Here is a 23,532-nt window from a genome sequence, read left to right on the forward strand (position 1 = left end):
ATCTGCAAGTATAAATATAATATTTTGCCAAAATAAGCAAGAAATTACACGAATTGTCCGTTTGTTCACTTCCTAAAAATGTTTCTTTTTTGGACAAATGTATAATATTTGGGCAAAAAGGTGCAAACAGTTCAATTAAACGGTACCAAAACTGTGAAGTAATATTGCAATCATAAAAGAGGTGCTCAATACTTTCATTTTTACTCTCCCAGAAAGTACATTTGTTGTCATCTAATATGTTAATTCTTTTCAGAAAATTATTAGTAGCGATTATTCTATGGATTAATTTAAAGTTAAAAGAGATCAACTTGGTATCCTTGTACAGCATTTCGTCCGGCTATAAATCTCAGACCACTCCTCACTACTTGTATTTTTATTAAATAATTGCATCCAAGTTTCATACTTAGCAGTGTGTTGCCTTTTAGCTTTTTTTAAAAAAAAGATCGTTGTAAACAAATTTGAGTGAATTTTGTTTTTGCAATTTCATTATGTTATCCCCCTGTTTATCAAAATTATTATGTACTAAATGTTTTTTTTAATGGCGTCTTTCCATGCTTTTGGAATTTTGGATATTAAGGAGCGGTATTTCAAGAAATCATCGCTCCTAGTCTTTTGTTTTATTATTTCAAAAGGTATTAAATTACCGTGATCATCTACTAGATCATTCAGAATTTCAAAACCAGCTTCTGTCCAGGATTTGTATTGATAGAACATTTTAAGGGGGACAAAATTTAAAATACTCATGGATAGATACTCGTTTGGACTTTGCGGTTCCTCTTTCCGATTAGATATTGCCAAAATTACATCTCTCCAAAAACTGTTTTTAATGAGCTTACTAATTTCATTTAATTCCCTTCTCCCTAAATTCCAAATATCCTTTTTATTTCTGAGTATAGTTGTATTAACTAAGTTCTGCCACGTTCCATTTTCCTTTTCCGGCAATCTTTTTACCCATATTATCTTAATATACCTAATGAATGAAAATATGTGTATCATATTTAGTCCTCCCTCATCTTCTGTGGATACTAGTATATCACGTTTTATTCTATCTACTTTTCCACCCCATACAAATTTTAACAATGTGCGATTTAAGTTCTGCTTCAACATTTGTTGACGGATTTGGAAGTGCTGAAAAAAGATGTAGGAATATGGACAGAACAAGAGTTTTTACAAAATAACCTTACCAACTATTGATAGATTCTTTGGCACCAGCTTGCCAGTATTCGTTTTGCCTTTTGTTAGCTTTTTTTTCTTCATATAATTAATTTCCACCATTTGTTGTAAATCTGGAGAAAAATCTATGCCAAGGAGTGTAAAGTTAGAAGATGACCAAATTAGGCCCGTTTCGGGACATATTCTTTCATTAGAAAATTTCCTGTTTGCAATCCAAAAAGTTTATTTTTTGTAGTGTTTCATTTAAGTCCAGATAATAGAAAGAAACCTTACAAGATAGTCATAGCTACTTTAAGAGAATGTTGAGATCCATCAAGAAGAATAAAAGCGTCATCGGCATACTGATCCAAGTTATATTCACTGACGTCAAAGATCAGTCCCCGTGCATCCACATTTTGCTTTAAATTTATAGCTAAAATCTCAACCCCAGTGATAAACAAATAAGGTGCAAAATGATCTCCTTGATATCCTCTTTCAAGTCTAAAAAAAGATGATACATGCCCATTATTTAGAGCACAACTTTTAGAGTCATTACAAAACAGTTTAAACCACTTACAACAGAATCGCGAAAGATAAAAGATCGTAAAGCCTCTTACACAAAGGTCAAGTTAACGGAGTCAAAGTTTTTTTTTCAAAGTCTATTAACTATAAGAAACCATATCTATTTCATTCTCAGTTGGTTCATGATATCGTATAATAGCCCGGTATTTTCTCCAGTGTATCTATCCTTCATTTATCCTTTCTGAGTATCACAGATTATTGATGGAAGAACCTTTTTAATCCTAGCTGCAATGGCTCCCAAAGCAATCTTATAGTCAATATTTAAAAGTGATATAGGTCTTCAGATCTTTTTCTTTCTTTGGTAGACATGTGATGACTCCTTGAGTCTGAAAATCTGAAAGTTTTCCTACATTATATCCGTAATTTATTGATCTGTATATAAATCTCCCACCCCACCCCAAGAGACTTCCAAAAGAATTTATAGAACTCTACAGTAAACCCATCTGAGCCAGGACTTTTTCCATTTTCCATCCGTTTTAGAGACATACCGACTTCATTGATTGTAAGCAGACCCTCGCATGATTTTCTTTTCTCTTAACTAAGTTTAATATTGTGATCAAAAAATCTATTTCGAGTTTCTTGAGTAGCCTCATCATCAAGCTGAGCAATTCTACTTTTGTACAGTTCCATATAAAACTGTTTTTGAGTTTCTAAAATATATATATGGTCAGATATATTTGTCCCATCACCTAAAATAATTTCCTTCATTGTCTTATTGACGTTGTATCTTTTTTCAAGATTTAAAAAGTACTTTGTACTCCCCCCGCCCAAATTTGTACCATCTAGCTTTAGATCTTAATATAACACCTTCCATTTCTTGTTTCCTAGATTCCTCTAATTCTGCTTTTTTATCTCTAAATTTTCCAGAGTTTCCCCATCTATGTTATTCGACAGTCCCCCCAACCCTGAATTTCTATTATTTCCTGCTCAATAGAATAACATACAGTTTCAGATCTTATTTTCATTTTCAAAATTTCAAAGAACATTTGATCAAATCAGGAAAGAAAAACATGGAGATAGTCATCTTTATTTCCCCTACATAATATTCATTTACAGCGTCAGTTATACACTCTTTGACCAAATCAGTATACTGAATGTTCCTCAACAGCTGGGCATTAAATTTACAATATCCTTTTCCCCTTGGACACATTAAAGAAGCCACGTTTAAAACAATTGCTGAATGATCAGTTTTATACCCTGGTAAGATGCACGCATCAGCTGTATTCACATGAATGTCATCCGATACAAGAAAGTAATCTAAACTACTTTGTCTCAAGGGAGATGTTTTGCCTCCAGATATACATCTTTAAGTCTTGGTTGGAATTTCGCCAGGGATCAATTAATTCCAATTCGTTTTTCAGATCTTGAATCGCTGCCCTAGACTGTTGGTGTTTGTCATGTAAAATATTATAAGAATCCAAATCTAAGTCTTGAACAGTGTTCCAGTCTCCGCACATTATAGATCTCCTACTTTAACTTTCTAAAAAAAGCTAGGATTATCATCATTGTAACCTTACAAATTCACGAGGGTTATTCTGTTGCCATTAACTGTAATATCTAAAACAATAAATCTCCCTTGACTGTCACATCTTTATGAATTATGAATTCAAAAGTATATCTAAAAATATTGCAACCCCAGCAATAGCAGTGGCTAAATATACATCTGTATCCCCATTCAGCTGCCCAATATATTTCATCATTCTTTGTACTATGAGTTTCTTGTAAGCATACTGTAAATACATTCTTTTGTTTTACCAAGTGGAAAATGTCCCTTCGTTTGAAGACGGAACCTTGCAGGCCTCTAACATTTATAGATATAATTTTTTATGTTATTATCCATGAAAACAGCAGAAATTTTACATATACATATTCTTGTATAGGAATGTATGAAGTAATTATCACCTTGAGTTTATCATATGCATGGCTTTCACACTCACACAGAATACAAACGTCCATAATAAAATCATCCATGGTGTTACAGTACATGCTGTAGATTTGGCTGCATTTAACACTGATACAGTATACGATAGTCAACAAGTGAAGCAACTCCATTTGCAATAACTCTTATGCACCTCTGACAGACCTTTCCGGAGCTAAGACAGTTTTGCAAACCAATAGGCATAGATTAATAAGAGTATAAATTACAAATTAATGAATGAAAGAAAGGGTAAAAGGGAAGACAAAAATTATGAATGAGAGCATACATGGAAGTGGTGGCTGATTGAATGAGCAAGAATGGGAGACTGGAAAATTGAACGTGGAAGAGTAGTGTTGAATAAGGTGAGTAAACGACTGAGTAAATGAATGTGTATATGAGTGAAAGATGATTTATGAAGAAGTGATTGAATTGATTAGAGAGAGATATGACATAATGGAAGAGCGAATAAACAAATCTATTAATTAAGGACAAAACTGGTGAGGGAAAGAAGTGTCTTATAAAAAAATATTAAAACAATTTAGAGTAGAAAAAGAAGTATCAAAACGAAAGTTCACAAACCTATTTGGTCAATTTCATAAGTTCATAGAGTTGCATATTACAAATATATTCTAATGTTCTCATCAATTTCATCATAGGTGTCAAATTGTTATCCTTTTTCCTGATTTGGTTTTACCATACACATATCCATTAAAGTACCATGCACTATCAATGTCCTGATACCTGGATAATTTACTGATAAGTTCAGTATTCATCCTGGTCACATCCTCTACCAGTCTAATTCCTTTGTTCTGTTTAAAATCCTTCCGCTTCTTGACAATTGGAAGCTTACCATCCAGACTCCAGAATTTGAATATTCTGACATATCAAGAATCGGCGACTTTCCCTTCCTCAGTGAGCCTAGGGCTGTTTCTCAGGCTGATGACTAAAAAAAAAACCTGGCTTTTCAATGATGGTTTTGACGCATGTCGCCAGTAAGCATTAACTACTAAAGTTACAACTCGTCAGATTGTTTTCCACAGGTGTGTGTTTGGGAATGAAAGACACACGTCTCCAACGAATAATTACCATGACGATTTCTTTCAAAGCGTGTCTGATGTTAGGGAAGTATAGGAGAGTCTCATACCCCCAACCGGCGTTGATATGTTACTGATATGATTGTTTTAATTATTTCGATCTTAAAAAAGTGAAACAAAAAGCTATTTCCAAAATCATGTCTACCTATCCCTTAATCGGTTTCCATATATGTACATGTCAACTTATGCTTTTCCAAATAGATCTGCATTCTAACTACTTTCTAATCTACATATATATGTACATATTTATTTATATCTATCATTTTCGGATAACTTTAATTATCGGCATATGTTTTTAAGGTGCCGTCGAATAGTAAATGGAATCAAGGTTTCAAAAAATGTAACGCGATTTCCTTAAAATATACCATATTTTTCTAATTTCTTTACTGAAGTTCGAATATTGCATTTGGAGCAAGTTTAAATTTCCCAAGGGCATGTTCAGCATTCCAGTCCGCTTGCCCCGGGCAACCTGACTTTTATAAGCGTTTGTAGTGCTCTACTTTCATCTTTAAACCCATCTTTTGTGTTTAAATCATACGTGTGTATTATATTGATTTAATCAATGTCGAGAAAAATAGAAACTAAAAAAAGAAAACAATCAATTTATCAATAGGCAAAGGTGATTTTGAATAGCCACAAAAGGCACAGAACTACATTCTGTAGCGGATACACTCGGGTGATGTGAGGAGTTCATTCACTCGGTACATACACAGCTGCCTGCAGTAAATCTTAACTCCGTTCAAAGGGCAAATATATGCATTTGTATGTGATATAATTAAAATATACGAACAGTATGTACGCTCTATCAATGCTATACCGATCTTTGTATAAATTTTTCATTAAAAGGAAACTCGGCAAGATGTCATTTCCTTGTTCATGAAAAAATTTCAACAATAATAATACGAAAAAAAAAAACGTTTAATATGATTTGTGATACTAACTGTGCAACATCAAATGTTATTTGTTTGATCACATGCAAATATTGTTTCATTCAATATATTGGACAAACCAGTCAACAAATATCTCTAAACACATGAACCAACATAGATCAGGCATAAAAAATGATATCGATCAATCATTCTCATCTCATGTTGCCGCACATTTTAACAAGAGTTCCCATACTTTGCAAGATTTCTCCTTTCACCCTATTGTTATAGCTGATTTTGAGATGGAACGTCTGCTAAATGACCCTATTGGATTTACCGTCTTAATACAATATATCCTAAAGGTCTAAATTCCAAAACACTATACGACATTCATTAATCATTTTTTAAAAATTATGTCCCCTTATTACAATTAACTAAGAATATTTGTATATTATTTGAATTTACAGAATAACTAACCTAGTGAAAGTATAAACTATTATCATAAAAATAAGTTAACTAATTCTTTAAAGATGCATGTGCATTTAAAAAAATTTAAATACACTATGATTAATTATTTATAAAACACTTGATTATAAGTATTATACACACCTTAATTTTCTACTATATTGAGTTCTGATGAACTACTGAACATTTGTCAATAATATATCAATATATACTTTTTCATTTTTTATATCTTTTTCTGAATGTGCATTATACATAATAAAAATAATAAAAACATTAAAACTGTTATATCTGTTTAGATATGGTTATCAACAGAGATATATGTATCTTTAAGATCCAGTTTTATGTATTTTTATGTACTAAAATACCAATAATCCGTGCTGTATATGCATATCTTCATGTCAATTATTCGTTAAAGAATAAGACAATTATTAGGTTAAAAGTGTAAGCTATGACGTCATCGTGTTTATGTCATATTGTTTATATCATTGATAACTTAGAAACAGAGTATATTTAACAACGTAAGCAATGATATTGCATTCAGTCTGATGAAGCAATATATATATATAACTAAAACTCGGGAATTAAAAATACCAAAGCCACAAATATTTACTTAATAAAAAAAAAAAAACAAAAAAAAAAAAAAAAAAAAACAACAGTTACTTGTTTGTCAAGCCTTGACGGTTTAGCACATATAAACTGAGATCTGGATGGAACAAATTTTGAAAAGCATGACATATGACTGACAGGTCTGGACGCCTTACTGTTTGATACCTGTACGTATAATAAGACACCAAAGGTATCTACCGGGAGGGAGTTCCGGGCGACTGTAATAATGGAACACTCATAACAAGATGCTGCAATCGATTATGAAGCCATCTGATCCCGGATTTTTAAAGAGGTAATATTTTCCTTTTGTTATTAGTTGGCAGGCGTATAAAGCGGCACTAATTTTCATGTCATGTGTATCTGCATTATGGACAAGCAATTAATCAATGCACTCTTTACAACACAACTTGAATTTCAGTAGCTTTTGTCTCAAGAATCAATTTATATTTATAAATTCATTGGTTATATATATATATACCGCATGTGCATGTGTATACAGTAATGTCGCACAGCTCGTACGACTTTCAAGGGCGATGATTTAATGTACGGGACATGATGGGGTGTTCAGCAGATGCACGTATTAGTTTTAGAATTCGAACTCTCCAAAGTGGTCATAGTTCGTGCGCTGGGAACACTGATGCATGTTTTGGGTGGGATAACTAAGAAAAGAGAAGTGGTAACGTTTCTCTGCTGCATACTTCTAGTTACTTGAATCTTAAAACACTGTTTTGCATCGTTTGTAATTTACAAGAGAATAATTTTATGTGTTTGTTTACATACGGTGTATGGGAATGTTTTTTTTTTTTAAAGCACCCGACCTGTGATAACTTAATAAAATATTAAAATGCAGAAATAAAACAAAACATTGTCATTGCGTTAGTTCTTGTTATCGAGCTAAACGTGTGCGTGCGTGCGTATGTGCGTTCGCAAAAGTACATACATATGCATCATGGAAATTAATGCAGTAATGTGTTATTTTCTTATGAATGTGTTGAATTTGAATGTGTACGTCTAGAATAATCAATTCAAGTTTCCAATTTACATGAGTTTATTATTTGTATAGCTTATCTCTATCCGATATGCTCTGCTTTTCTTTTTCAATCTATATACGCCTGTCTTGTTCACGTTTCCTCAGTTAGTAATGAACAAGCTAGCAGTCAGAAAGTAATTATTAGATCCTAAATTCAACAAAATACCTATTGGTTTTTGTAAACACAGGTTATCTTTACATCTAAAATCAATCTTACTAAAGTAAACAATACCAATATTAGAAAAGTTGTACGCAAGCAACTCATAGTTCCTATGTTTTGTACAAATGAAAATCAGAGTAAATGTAATTAAGTTTCAGTGGTGTGGCAATAACTTCTGAACCTCGCCCCATATATCTCCTCCACAAAACTAAACTCTGGAGCCCCTTCCATTTAAAAAAAAGTTGTTTGATGGGATATGCAGGGTGCTACGCAACTGTTTTCAATATATCAGTGCAAGTACAATTTTTCCGGGGTGGTGTGGGGGTCTCTGCCTAAGAAACGTACATCAGACCCCATGATCCCTTGGCATCTGGCAGGCCTGCAATAGTGCCTAATCTGGCTATTACGAACAAATATCGAATTCTGGATTATGTCAACCAATTCAATGTGCCTCTTGTTTTTTTTGTTGTAGCTTTTGTTGGTTTTAAGGGACTCGCTAAACACATTTACTGGCTATATCCTGCAAAGGAAAAGGTGCTACGTGTCTTTCCCAAGGACACGCTTGGCAGCCAACCAGAGGCCTGGGCAGGTTTCGAATCCACGGCACTTGGAGTTCGAGTCTGACGCTCTATCATCTAAACTATCGCAACTCCCAGGAACTGATTTTAGTTAAGCTGTGTGATATGCTACTGAGCAAGCAAGTGCTCATCATACAAAATGACGATACCATTAGAATGTTGTATTTAAAGCATCATCCTCACTCTTTTCCAAAAAAAGGTGACTATGCTATCCTTCCGTCGGTTATTGCATTTGAAAATATCGCGCAACTCTTCCAACACGGTTTGTGATAACGATTTAAAAATTTGAGTTACGAAAAATGGTCGTCCGACAACGCGCACAACCGAACTGGAATGGGGTCACTGCACAATCAGACGCATGTGTGCGTAGACGTTTGGGTTGGGTGATGACTGAAAATGAAGAGCTGGATAGTCCTTGTTTCCTCTAACAGTTTAGGTATCACTGGACAACAAATTTTTACAAAAGTCATGTTACTGAAATAAAATTAGTCAATTCTTATCAATTTTTATGTGCTGAACACGAATATGACAGTCAAATTGCAAAATTGGCTCTAGTTTTTTTGTAATCTGCAAGAAATTAATGTTTACATAACGAAATGCATTCCAATAGTAAAAGGTCAACTGTAATAGCCTACCTATAAAAAATCAAGTCATTGACTACATCTTAGATTTCTTCGCCTGTCTCTTGTACAGCTGTTCGGGAGCATCTCTGAGGAGTGTCCAGCAGTAGTCAGCCAGCATTGTAGTGGACCATTTTCCCTGGTATCTTTGTTCCATTGTTGCGATATCTTGATGAAAACGTTCGCCGTGTTCATCACTAACAATACCACAGTTGCTAGGAAAGAAATCCAAATGGGAATGAAGGAAGTGAATCTTTAGAGACATATTGCAGCCAAGTTTCTTATACTTCATCAACATGTCTTCTACTAGTTCCTTATAGTTTTCTGCCCTAACATTTCCGAGGAAGTTTGTAGAAACTAGGCGAAAAGCATTCCATGCTTGTTTCGCGTCACCTTCCAGCAAGTTGTTGAACCGGTCATCTTTGAAAAGCTCTCGAATCTGAGGACCCACAAAAACTCCCTCTTTAATCTTTGCTTCGCTGAGTCGAGGGAATTTTTCATGCAGGTATCGGAATGCTGGCAAAGTCCGGTCAATGGCTTTCACGAAGTTCTTCATCAAACCTAGTTTGATGTGAAGGGGTGGTAGCAAGATTTTCTGAGCCTCAACCAGAGCTGGGTGTTGGATATTCTTCTCTCCAATGGCTACATTCTGCCTGTGAGTCCATTCCTTCCTCATGTAGTGCATTTCCCTTGCTCGGCTATCCCACTCGCATAAGAAACACATGTATTTTGTATATCCTTGCTGCAGTCCCATTAAAAGGGCAACTACCTTCAAATCACCACAGAGGTGCCAGCTGTACTTGTTATACTCAATGGAATTCAGTAGCTGCCTTAAGTTATCGTATGTCTCTTTCATGTGGACAGCATACGCTACTGGAATAGATGGAAGAATGTTTCCATTGTGCAAAAGCACAGCCTTGAGACTCAGTTTCGAAGAGTCCACAAATAGTCTCCATTCTTGTGGGTCATGAGTGATTTTTAAAGCATTCATGAGGCCCTCAATATCGGAACAGAATATCAGATTACTTTCCTTTCTGAAGAAAGGCTCCAATTGCTGGTGGCGCTTTCGATATGCAGTAATTGTGACATCTTCTTCTAGAAGATTCCATTGTTGGAGTCTTGATCCTAGCAATTCTGCCTTGTTCTTTGATAAGTCCAAATCACGAATCAGGTCATTTAGTTCTTCCTGTGTTATTCTGTGTGGGGTTGATGATGCACCACAGTGAAAATCTGGATCACTGCATGCTGATGGACCAGGAGAAGAACAGGTCGACTCACCTTTGTCTTCGTCAGATGAATCAAGAGAATATTCTGCTGGAGGTTCTGGAATAGGAAGTCCCTCACCATGTGGAACTGGTCTCAATGCAGACGGAATGTTTGGGTAGACTATTCTCGACTTCTTTCGCTTCGTTATTCCGCCGGAAAGAGGAGGAACCAAGCAGAAGTAACAGTCATTTAGGTGGTTGCTTGGCTCTCTCCACACCATTGGGACTGCAAACGGCATTGATGACCTTTTGCAATTCAACCACTGTGAAAGCTGTGTTGTACATGTAGCACAGCATATATGCGGAGCCCAAGGCTTGTCTTGGTCACCAACCTTGCATCCGAAGTAAAGATGATATGCCTTCTTCACTTGAGAATTGATACTTTTCTTCTGGTTGGCAAATGTCACTTCCCCACAAATATAGCAAAAATTGTCCGCGGTATTAACACACTTTCGAGGCATTACTGTTCTTTATTGTACGTAAATGGATAAAATAATAAGTTTTATGTAACAGTAGCTTGAACTGGCTCGCACAACGTCTAAAATATTTTAAATGCTGAACCTATCTGATTGGGCTTTATATAGTACACTGCTTACGTCAGCTTCAGCAGCCGCCTGGCATTAGTATAATAGGCCTACACATGTATAGTACACTGCTGACGTCAACTTACTTCAGCAGCCGCATGGCATTAGTATTGCATTGCATCAGAAAATGATGCAATCAACTGTGGATGATGTGAGCATGATGGTATTATGCAATGTTACATCATTATTCCGGATGTTGCTGCAGTCCTACTGGAGAAATTTACACAGTGAAACATAGAAAATGAGGTATATGAATATCTTCAAAACGAGAGCCAATACAAATTTTTCACGGTTATATTCGTGTTCGGCACACCAAAATACTACAGATTAGGGCCTTTTCAAGTCAGTAATGATTTCACTGTTGACCAGTGTATTTGGAAGGTTATATTGTGGAGGGTTACACCCCAATATAACAGCCCACATATCTACAACTAATTGGGAAAGGTTAGAGGAACCGTATATATAATGCTCCCTTGCTATCAAAAATGCAGTACAACCAAATTTTAAATGCTGCTCACGAGAAACAGAGCGTATACCACCTTATTAATGACCACTTTATAACGAAGTACACGATCGACATATTTTTACTATCATCTCATGAGATTGGATTTATGACCATATTCGCCTTATAACATCAACCGTGTTATAATGAAGGTCCTTATAGCGCGTTATTATATACTGTCTATATATCCATCTATGTATACTGGAGTTATCAAATTATTAGACATCAAATTTAGGAATCCGTTTTCAAAACAAAACTTATATGCAGAAACAACTACTTCCCACAAAATCATTTAAGTACATGATGTGTATGTCTGTGATTTGGATTTTTAACAGCTTTAACAAGTTTTCAGTCATATCGCTACGATGTCTGCAGTGTGACAGTTTATAGTATGTTTAGCACTGGGGCATCATGCCGCAGACATGTAGCATGAAGTCCCACCCAGTCACATTATCCTGACACCAAGCCAACCAGTCCTAACACTAACCTCTTAATGCTGAGCGCCAAGCGAAGCAGCTGTTAATACTATTTTTGTAAGTCTTTGGTATGACTCGACCGGGGATCGAACCTACGACCTCCCGCATCCAAGGCGGACGCTCTAACCACTAGGCCACCAGAGCGGTCTTTAAGTACAAGAACATTCAAAATAAAGCGACCCTTTATATAATGCGAAATGAGAACTTATCCTCAATTCACTTCAGTTTAGTCGGGTATGAGAGAATGAATTCTTAGTCAAGAATGAATAATATTACTTTTCATATTCAAAAATATGTAATAGCTATTATAAGATACTAAGAGCACAGTATTAAAAATGCATTTTAAGGAGACCCGCCTAGAAATAAATATATAGAAATTTCGGTGGATATTAAATTACAGCTAGGGTTTCTGGTAACTGTTTAACAGTAACAGTAAAACTGCTGTTTTTCGTCCAAAATCAAAAAACAGTAATCAGCCGTTTTTTTTTCTAACTGTTTTACTGTTTCTAACGGAAATTTTTAAACAAAAATATACTACAACTGAAGCTCCAACGTTCTGTGGTCGTGGCCGGCTTCATCGTTGTGCCGGGCTTGGCCATCGGGTTGCTCGGCTTGCTAGTCATCGCGGTCTGCATTCTACACGTGGAGTGCAGGATCTGTCATTGGCTTGGCGCATACTGCAGAACGCAGGTGTGCAGGTCTACTTGGCCCGTCGTGGGCCTGGAACCGCAGACCATCGTAATGAACTAGCGATTAGCCCATCGTGGGCCCATCGTCGCCAGATGAGGCACAATGAACCTTCGCTCAGCCCGCCGGAGGAGCGGATTGAGTTTCGGGGGAGGAGAAGACCGGGACAGAGACGACGAGACGTCAGTTGGAAGCAGACCGCGAAGAGAGACGGTCAGGCCGGTGGAGAGGTGGTGACGACCACAGAGAGACGGTCAGATCGGCGGTGAGTTCGGCTTGGGGTAGCGTGCCCAGCCAGTGAAGGACTGGTGCGTTTCTCGTGCGGGTGGGCCGAGGAACAAGTAAATAGTAAATAGTGAATACAAGCCGCTTCTAGACTCGTGAGTTTTGTTTTTGTGTATTCCGCACGCTCTTCGTGGCGAACGTGCTAAGATAATTTCCTACACGTTCATTATGGATATGAAATATGTAACGGAAAACAAATTTTTTAAAATTTCTTTTGAATGTGTAAGTGATTTGTTATGATGATTTTATCAAATTGGCCAAAAACTAAAAGAGCAATTTTTCAAAAATCAAGTAAGATATTAATTAAATTGATCTTGTGGCATCAGCAAATATTGATGTTCTTTTCAGCCATGTCTTCAGTTTGGGAATACGCCGCAAAACGAAAGAATCCAATTACAAAAGAGCTAGAAGGTCAATGTGGACGATGCAATAAAATCATCAAATGTTCTGGAAACTCCACGACAACGTTGAAGAATCATCTGAAAATACATAGAATTGATTTTGATAAACCTGCTGGAGGGCGTACATCCAAGGAAGAGCCCGTGAACAATAAGAGAACTAACCGAATTCAAGGCGCTGGAAATAATTGAGACATTGGATTTTGACGCTCTCAAAACTCTTCTGAAGGCAATGGAACCTGTGAAACTTGCTGTTGAGAATCTAAGTCGAGAAGACGCGACGTTGATGAGTGCTGACACAATTTTAGAATTCATGTTCAACAAGCTCTCTAACCTGAATAATGACATTAGTACCAAACTCATGGAAAATTTGAAGTGTCGCGTTGAAGAGCGATTGAACAATGATGTCATGAACCTCCTGCGCAGTCTCAAAGATCCGTCTGTCGCCCCGTCAAAAACCACGCTAAATTTCGCAGGAAATCTAGCGTCTCGTCTATTTGAAGTCAACGATGTAGAAGATGTCATCGAACAGTCGTCAAATGATGCTGAAAGTGTGAACTTGTCTCTTCAAGATGAACTGAATTTGTTGCTTCAAAAAGATGGATCATCAATTGCAGTCGGAGGGCAAGACAGTTTCAAATGGCTCAAGTCCGAATTCACGCTCTTCAGGAACTCTGGCCAGCGCACTGAAAATCTCCAGAAATTGTACAACGCAATTCTATCCATTAAACCGACATCAACGGACGTTGAAAGAGTTTTTTCGGTCTGTACGAATTTCTGTACAAAAATTAAGATCGCGTCTCTCAGACAAGTCGCTTAATGCACTTGTATTCTTGAAATATTATTATAAGAAGTAAAAATGTATTGATTTACAACTTATCACGAAAGATATATAATAAAACGGTGTTCATCACAAAAATAAGCTACTGACTGTAAAATTAGTGAAAATAAGGAAAAAAACAGTAAAAACAGCTGTTAACAGCTGTTTTTTGAAAATTGAAAACAGTAAACAGCTGTTTTTCAAAAATGACAGTTTTTCAGAAACCCTAATTACAGCGCTACGTTACATAACTGGAGCAAACTAACTTTACTTCGAGACACAGCTTGTTCGAGTTATTACATTTCATATTTGCAACAGCCTAATATGAACCGTAATGACCCCAATGAGCTATGACACGATCGGAAGGGAACAAACTTTTGTATGAGGCGATAACAAACTTACATCATACATCCAGCAAATTTTGATGACGGAATATATCTTCCTCAGGCATTTAAGTTTCAAAAGTTACTTCTAATATACTTTAGAACGGATTCATTTGTGTCTAAAACGGCTATATTTGTTTCCTATTAATTAATTCAAAGGTCTGCAATAAGGAACTAGGAAACTCCAGTCGGATACAGAATATCCTCTCCATTCTATCCAAGCATTTAATCCTTCTGACCAATCAATGGCTTCCTTCTCAGCAGGGAGCCAGGTGGTAAGCTCGCAACCTAAAGCGTACGGGTTAGAATCCTATCTTCTGATTAGTCCGGTTCAGCTACCATAATGTGTCCATGGATAAAATATGTGTGTCCGAATGCATCGTATGATGTACACATTTGTGTTTGAACACCAAACGCTACCTCTCAACATTTACCAAACTGCAAGATTTTCGTAGGACAGTAAAACCCTTCTACTTTGCAATGTACATATTCTGTTCTTTGCGAAGAAGCGACATTTTCATTAAAGCTTCCCCACAACCAATTTTACTGCATATTTAAATTTTTAAGATAAAAAAACACAACGAAAATATGTTGCTGTTGTTGTTGTATGTTTTAACGCCATTTTTCAGCACAAGATAGGCTATACATGGCGGCCAGTATTAATGGTGGAGGAAGAACCCAGGAAATCCCCGGAAAGAACCACCGACCCTCGAGAAGCTACTGGCAAGCTTTCTCACATACCCACATTGGCCGAATCCGAGACTCGAACCTACGCAGACAGAGGTGAGATGGCAGTGATCCGTAACGGAGAGCGCTTTAGACCACTCGGCCACTCGGGGCCCCCAAAAATATGTATTTTGCATTACTTTGGTTATACTAATTGTATGGTGCACATATACAACATGGTTTGAATTCCGGAAGCTGAGCTTTCCATTTCCATATTTACTTCAACTGCAGAAGTTGTGTAAAAGAGTGACATAGGGATAAGACTGAGAAAGAAAACACATTCAAAACAGCACACACACACACAATACACTGCAGCAAAATATCGGTAAGTTATTAGAAGCATGCCTAGTAAATGAAAACAATTATGAACAAAAAAATTTATCCTATCTATAAATCGCTGAAAGACTTTAGTAGCGAAAGATATATTCGTACAATATTAAACGTGACTATAGCTGGCTACATTACTGGGAGAAAGAAACATCTTATTTGGCAGACTGGTGTAATTTTTCATTGTTGCCTTTCTGGTAATTCCTTGCCAACTTCAAAGCAACTTTTAATTCTCCATTTCAATGCTCATACAATGTTTAAATACAACGCACGCAAGACATTTTTTTTCGGAAACTGAAAAAAATTAAAGTAGATCTCACATACCCGTTCGAGCAAGAAATGGTAAAAAGAAGGCAAAAGCACCAAAAAGATAATTACGAACAAAGAAATTATAGAATGTCCTACAATACGACAATTTATCTTTCAATAAAAATATCTACCTGATTCAAGCTTATTGTTACATCGGGTAAATAACATGTTCTAATATATGGTTCCTTGGATAAATACAGAATATGAAACAAGGTTTGTAAGTGGAGAAATTGCAACTGCACACACAGCTGATTTCTTAGTTGTATTCGAGTTTACAGTGAAACGGTTCAGTAATCTGTGTCATTATTCTACTTTTCAGCGAGATATTACACATTTTTAACCTTTTGATATGGGGAAACTTTAAACGCTTTGCAAAGCAGCTGATTGTAACATTTTTACAAGTCCCTGATATGACTTGGCCAGGATTCGAAACCGGGACCTCCCGCGTCAGAGGCGGACGCCCTAACCACTCAAGTCACTGAAGCAATCACGCCAAAGTAAACAGGATGTTATATTTTTATCTTTATAACTTTTTTCGTAATAAGATGTCAGCTAATTTCATTTAAAAGAAAAATTCTAAAACTGAAAGTCGCAATTTTCACAAACTTTCGAACTAAATTATCCAGTTTTGGTCACTGTTATAATACAGACAGAAAAATACAACGCCATTAAAAAGGAAGATTGCTTACTAACCAAAATACATGTAACTGTTACATATTCAGGCCATTACCCAAACTAGATTTCGACCAATCAGCTGTTGTCTAGAAATTATCTGCTCCATACAATGATTCAAACGGCATGCAGTATGTGAAAGTTGGTAAGACTCCGCCAAGGCACATTACTCATCTGGAGTGTAATTAGAATACATGTTTCTTGTGAAAATTAACTACATGCATACAGAAATCGCTGCTGACGTCTTTCCTAGGGCATGATAATGTATCAATGAAGCTTTAGTCTTGAAAATACCGGTAACACGGGGGAACTGTCACATTGCTTAACCAGATAAAAACATTTTGACATGTTCTGTATTTTAACGTCTCCGAGTTCTTACTCTCAAAGATTGTGACATATGGTTGAATGCAGAACTTTCTCCACATCAAAATAAGGCCAAAAGTACTGCAATGTATCAGTGACAATGCAAAGTGCACTGGAAAACCAACAGTCACTGTTGAGAAACTGCAACATCTTACGGCAACAATATTTAACCGCACCAGCATGAAACTTACATCGGGTACCTGTGTTAAAAACCACAAAAAAACGAAGTCACGTCCTTTGCAACATGTTCTACAATCCACTTATAAAAGTAGGCAAAGGTTATTTTATAACTGACGCATACCAAATTTCAAGCGGTGTTGAACTTTGGCCATTGTTAAGAGCACAAAATACACTCCGATTTATTGTCAAGATGTAAATTCTGCATATACTCGGCTACGGGGACGAGTGCGTAGTCACGTTTTTGCGCGGCCCTAGCCAATTTGTACCAGGTCAGGACGAGAGGACAAGTGGTTTTCCCCGAGCCTGCCGTACGTATGTATATAAGAATCATGTATGTTTGTGTAGAGCGTAAATGGATGAACGGGTGAGTACTCGAAGAGACAGAGCCAGTTTGTAGCTGTGTTGATTACTTACAAAATCATTCCTCGAATGTCAGGAACTATGAATGTGCAACTGCAACACTCAACCTATACTTCTGAGCAAATATGTGTCGGGCTTCCACGCGATTAATGATAAAAAGGGTATATATCTCTAAATCTAAACTGACATAATGACTACAGGAAGAATTGCATTTATGTTTACTATTGTTAGAAGCCATGTTAAAAACTGGAGAGAGGACGGCAAATGTGTGTGTGTGTGTGTGTGATCTGCTCTAACAATTTTCCAATCATATCGCTACGATGTCTGCAGTGTGGCAGTTTATAGTGATGTCTAGCACTGAGACATCATGCTGCAGACATGTAGCATGATGTCCCATCCAGTCACGTTATCCTGACACCAGGTCGACCAGTCCTAACACTAGCCTCTTAATAATGAGCGCCAAGCGAGGCAGCTGCAAGTACCATTTCACAAGTCTTTGGTATGACTCGGCTGCAGTTCGAACCCGCGACCTCCTGCATTCGAGACGAGGCCAGCGGAAAAAGAAGGGTATATCTCGCTAATCCAAAACTGACACAATGACTAGCAGTTTCACTACAAGAAGAATTGCATTTGTGTTTGATATTTTTAGAAGTGAAGTTCGAAATTGCACAGAGGAAGGCAAATATAAAAAAATGAAAGTACAGAGCACACTTAACTACATTCTAAAGCATATCATAGAATCGTAGTGTTTTAAAACTGCTGCTGATAATTCTTATATTTTATTACTATCAAATGCTTCTTCTTTGTACGTGTTTTGTTTTCTTCTTAAGAAACGTTTTGAGAACGGAGATGACCATTTCTGACAAAAATGAGAATCCATCTTTAATGTTTTCAGACATGAAATATTTGGGTTAATTTCAAGTTGGTCACAATATAAATGGATAAATGCTTATTTTAGCAACATTTGACAGTTTTTATCTTCATGAACCGGGTGACTCGATCGCCACGAGCGACGTATACTGTGAACATTTCAGATCCCTAAATGAGGAGCATTTAAATATCCTAAAGTCAAATTTAATTAAGAATAGCACTTAATGAAGCTTATTCAATTAAGGAAGATTATACACCACACACCCTCCCAGTATGCATGGTTGACAGTATGATAGGAGATGGAAAGAGAGCGTATTTGTTGCTACATTTTGTTTACGGATATCGATTGTTCCAGTACAGTGACTTAATGTACCAATACAATTCATTATCTTAGTATGCAAAGCTTTCACACCGTAAATCACACTTAGATGGGAAAGCCTCAATTCTCGCCATTGCAATGCATAAACTGCTTCAGTTATTTCAATTTAACACGGACTACTTTCCACACTTCTTCAAGTCTTGATTCGGCCCTTATTTATCGAACATGAGACCTACTCCATTCAATCTTCAAATGATCTTTGACCCCCAGTGTGTAGAACGACATTGCACTGCAATTCATTTCTACCTTCTACGATTCAAATATGGAAATTGTTAACAGTTGAAGTGAGAAACAACACTTCAATACATAATTTTAAAGCCTATTTAAACCGCAATAAAATAAACCCACTCCATGTTGCCACTACCCTTGTGATAGAAGGTCTCAGATTATGCAAGCTAGGTTAAGCAAAAACGGTAGTAACTTAAATAACGATTTATATACGAATCATGTCTCTAATAATAAGTACTGACCCTGCGGTAAAATTGAGAATTTTAAACACTTTCTTTTAGACTGCTCTAAATATTAAGATATTAGAGATCAATTCCTATGTACACTCCCTTTCGATCTTACGATTGCAATATTATTATTTGGCAACCCTATGTTAACTGTTGAAAAAAAAACACATTTCTAGCTATGCAAAATTATTTTAGGGTGACTAAGAAATTTAATTAATTGACTGAACTCATAACCACTTGAATTGCAATTAATTAATTCTTATTCATTGGTATGCTTTATATGTAAGTGTATGCATATTTTCTGTGGCACTGTTAGGGCCGGCGTGGTGATCTATGATGTTATATTTTCTTTCTTGTTACTGTTGGGTAGACAGTGCTAACGAGCTTATGATTTCTGCTGAATCCCCCAAATTATATAAATGTGATTTTATTTGACAAAGTTTTTCAAACAAATATGGTTTTTAAAAAAAATTACTTATTTTTATGTTCAATAGGTAATTTCGATGAATAACAAACAGTAATTTCAATGCTTGAATGGCATGAATGAATCATGTGAATGGCTGACATTCCAAATTGGGAGTACATGTTACGCTTACGTTAAAAATAATGGGAATAGGTGCGAGTCACGAACGTGTTCTTGTGCCTTCATATCTTGTACATGTATTTCACCTGTTTGACCTAGAAAGATGGCAACATTCCCTAATACATTTACGTCCCTTTTAAATATGCTTGGAAAGAACGAAGTAGAAAGAATACAAAAATGAAGATTTCATCCACTGGTCGTTGCACAATGTATATTTTTTCTTATTTTCATTAGTTGTTTACCTGTTTGTATGCGTCTTTATGATGTCATATAACCAAAATGAGTACACCTTAGCTGTCTAAAAATAGCTTGTACCTCCGAAGGTGTGCACTGTTAGAGATATACATGTTGCAAATAACTCATTATATGCCCCCGACTGATCGATACCGGACAGTCCTTTTTACTATGACGCATCTGTGCATAATAAATAGTTAATGTAGGTCATTGTTGGAATTAAAAATCGCTCACCTTGACAACATGGAGCCCATTACCCCCGTGGCCCACAAAGAAGTTAATATTCAAATCGGATATGTTAATCGTGATCGTTGGAAGACATGTTAGCGGTGAATAGATAGTCGGAGACATATTGGTATTTTACAGAACAATCACAACGAACAATTACGTCGTGTATACAGTCCTAAACGCAGGATTAAACAAAAATAAAATATTACATACCTTTTATTCGCTCCTTCCATTCTTTCAAGTCCTTAGGATGTGGTGGCGGGTTCATGGTATATGCAACTCCTGGATTGACCTGTTTCGCGGGTATTTTTCACCCTAATATCAAATCCATTTACACGAAAAAATTACGAACAAAACATCACACAATGCTCTATCTAACAGTTACTAATAAAATAAGTATCAGAAAGGGTATTTCCGGCGGTGAACGCGACTCATAACTCGAGATTAACACCAAGTCCTTACTTCCGTCACTGAAAAGAAATCAGTGTTTTCAAGTACACGATCGGAAACAAACGATAAAGAGCGCCTCAGTTATGTGCCCCTTAATATGCTTGTATTAGCTATCACATGACCAGTTATGCCCTAGCAGATCAGTGTTCTAGTGTATTAAAACACGCAGGGGTGGGGGTAGAATGGGAGTAGAGTGGTTAAAAATTCCCTAGACAATAATAATCAATACGGGGGGTGGGGGACTCAGTTTACTGGGGGAAAACACACCAATATGTCTTGAAACTCTGTTTAAAGTTTAGGTGCAAATAAAAAGAGCTAGAGTCACAAAAGTCTACCAAAGTAATGAAAACATACGAACGTTACTGGTATCATATTTTAAGTCGGACGTATGATGGATATATACTTGACATTTTACACGTCTAATATTATTTTTATGACGTTCGTGCTACATTGCAGAGGATGTCAAAAACTATTCATAGAAGCATTAGGGATGAATATATTTTGCATTAACTTTGTCAAATTTGAAAATTACAATAACACCAAACAGTTGTACCTTTTCCCGACGGAACATTAATTAAACGACAAAATGCTTACAATGTCTGAACGTGGATTATTACTCTCTCTCTCTCTCTCTCTCTCTCTCTCAAACCTTATGAAACCCAACTTGTATACTTTTACATCCAGCATCACAACTAGCGGAATCACTCTGTTTTAAGGAAACCTTAGAATAGACTAACTGATGATGAAGATAACGATGATAAATATCATAGAAACTACGATGCTTATCGTCAGTAAAATTGTGGAGAAGAAAGGATTACGGTGATTATTTTGATCTCCTCTTTGGTACTTTCATTGTTTTCTCTTTGTTTTATGTAAAACTAGTAGTCGACGATATTAAAATTATTAGTGAAAGTCCCCACCTCCTGTAATCAATTTCCTCTCCGTAGTTTTTCTTCATCTGGCAGCCAATATTCCTGCTATTTTCTTATGCTGTTATACAACTTAGAGAAAAAAGTCGGCAAGTGATTATTAAATTAGCCTAATTCAGCAACTTTGTAACATATTTTAGTTTATTGTCTGTGCATGTACAGCCAGGGTAAACCTGCAGATTGTTGATTACCATATACAATTAATTGTTAATTGATTGATGTACTGTCTCACATTTAATATATGGGGAAGAAGAAGAAGAAAAAAAAAACACTTTGCACTTTGCTTAGAATTGGAGAGCAGTGCTGGAGTGTCGGATTTCATTTGAAAGGGCCATTTATATAGCCCCAAAGGTGCCCACAGAATTCTTGATTTCTGGAAAAGGAGCTAATACGTGCTTAAAAAGAATATAAAGTGACCTTAAGGCCAACCACAAATATTTGGAGATTATTTCTGAAAATGTTTAATGGAAATTTCTTATTCACCATTTTGTACAGAAATTAAGACAAAACTCGGTGTCATTATTTTTTTCTTTCTTTTCATTTAATTATATTTGGTGATTTTGTTGCTACAAATATTTCAAATGGATTTAGCATAATTAAATATTAGACCGTTGCTAAGTAACTAATAAGTCATCGAAAAGCCTAAAAAGAAAACATCTAAAGTTGTCTTATGAAAGACCAAACTTACTCAAATAGGATTTTTTCGCTGGTCCGTTAATAAGTAGATTTTCTAATTTAAAAAAAAATCATAATTCACTGGAGCAATTATGACAAATGTTTTCTCCATCACTGTCAATAGACATAAAAAGCAAGAAATTTACATCTATCTTTTGGTCATTTGTCTGATCCAGTGGTAAGTATTGCCACCTATCAAATCTTACGTAGTTTTTGGTTTAATTTTTTTCATGTGCTTTTCTGCATTGAATTAGGACGGGAAACTATGTTATTACTGATATTTTTCCGCACTACCTTATACCAACACAGTAAAACAAACGATAAACAACTGACACTATCGCGCTAGATACCATAGGAAATATACATGTTGCTAACTAAAACGTTTGAGCTTAAAATCAAAAGAAAATTGCTTCTTCCGTGACAATAACGGATGAAAAATATGCATTGTTCACTCGATACAAGCAACTAGTTTGCATTTATTGCTGTAGAAATTGTTGTCGTTGCTGTTGTTCTTGATGATTCCTTTAACTGACTTTCAGTTTTGCAGGATGTCATTTAAAGGAATAATTGACAACAAAATCACCCCATGTAATTAGCCTATGAGAAACAATTTTGTCGTGCGTGAGTTCTTTGTTCTGACGCAAGACCAAGCCCAAACGTGCGATGGTAAACTATCGTGTGCGTAAAGTTTCTTAAGCCTGTAATTATCACATTTCGAACTCTCAACGGGTATTCTGCTTGCCATGTTGGCTTGCTTTTGTCAACTCTGAATAAATTTAATCAATCCCAGAAACTGGAGGATGGCATTGTAATAGTGTGATTTACAGAACTGAACAAAACAACTTTTTTTTTTTACCTCAGGTCACAGGCGACATATGTAGGTCAGTCGATTTCAGATACAAGTGTGTGTATACAAAAGATAGTGATACAGTTTGAGACTGTACCTGTTATGTCCAGCTGTCCATTTTACCTCAGACAGAACCTTAATACAGTGGGATTTATTTTGTGGAACATATTACCAATTCAGGTTTAAATATATTGCCTTAAAGAGAATCAGTAATTCTCGATATTAAATTCAGACTAATAAAATTGATAATGTGTCCGTTTATAGAAGATTTATATATATATATATATATATATATATATATATATATATATATATATATATATATATATATATATATATATATATTATAATAATACTAATAATAATGAGGACTTTGTATACAGCCTAATCTTTAGAAGCTCTAAGCGCTTTACAACATTAGACAACACCGATAAAATAAAAAACATATAATACTATTATTACAAAAACAAACAC

The 23,532-nt window shown here is 36.0% G+C and overlaps 1 protein-coding gene across 2 annotated transcripts in view; it reads right to left on the bottom strand.

Annotated features, from left to right (window-relative positions):
* LOC149796206 (uncharacterized) overlaps positions 1–20,670 on the bottom strand; it is a 58,753-nt gene extending 38,083 nt beyond the window's left edge. For both annotated transcript variants that reach the window (XM_089966155.1, XM_089966153.1), the window contains exon 1: positions 20,371–20,670. In XM_089966155.1, the coding sequence (XP_089822281.1) occupies positions 20,371–20,425 (55 nt within the window). In that variant the 5' untranslated portion in view covers positions 20,426–20,670. The remainder of the gene's footprint in view (positions 1–20,370) is intronic.
* Positions 20,671–23,532: the final 2,862 nt, after the last annotated feature.

The sequence above is a fragment of the Sinohyriopsis cumingii genome, chromosome 7, assembly GCF_028554795.1.
Source record: "Sinohyriopsis cumingii isolate HCF-2022 chromosome 7, ASM2855479v2, whole genome shotgun sequence".
NCBI lineage: Eukaryota > Metazoa > Mollusca > Bivalvia > Unionida > Unionidae > Sinohyriopsis > Sinohyriopsis cumingii.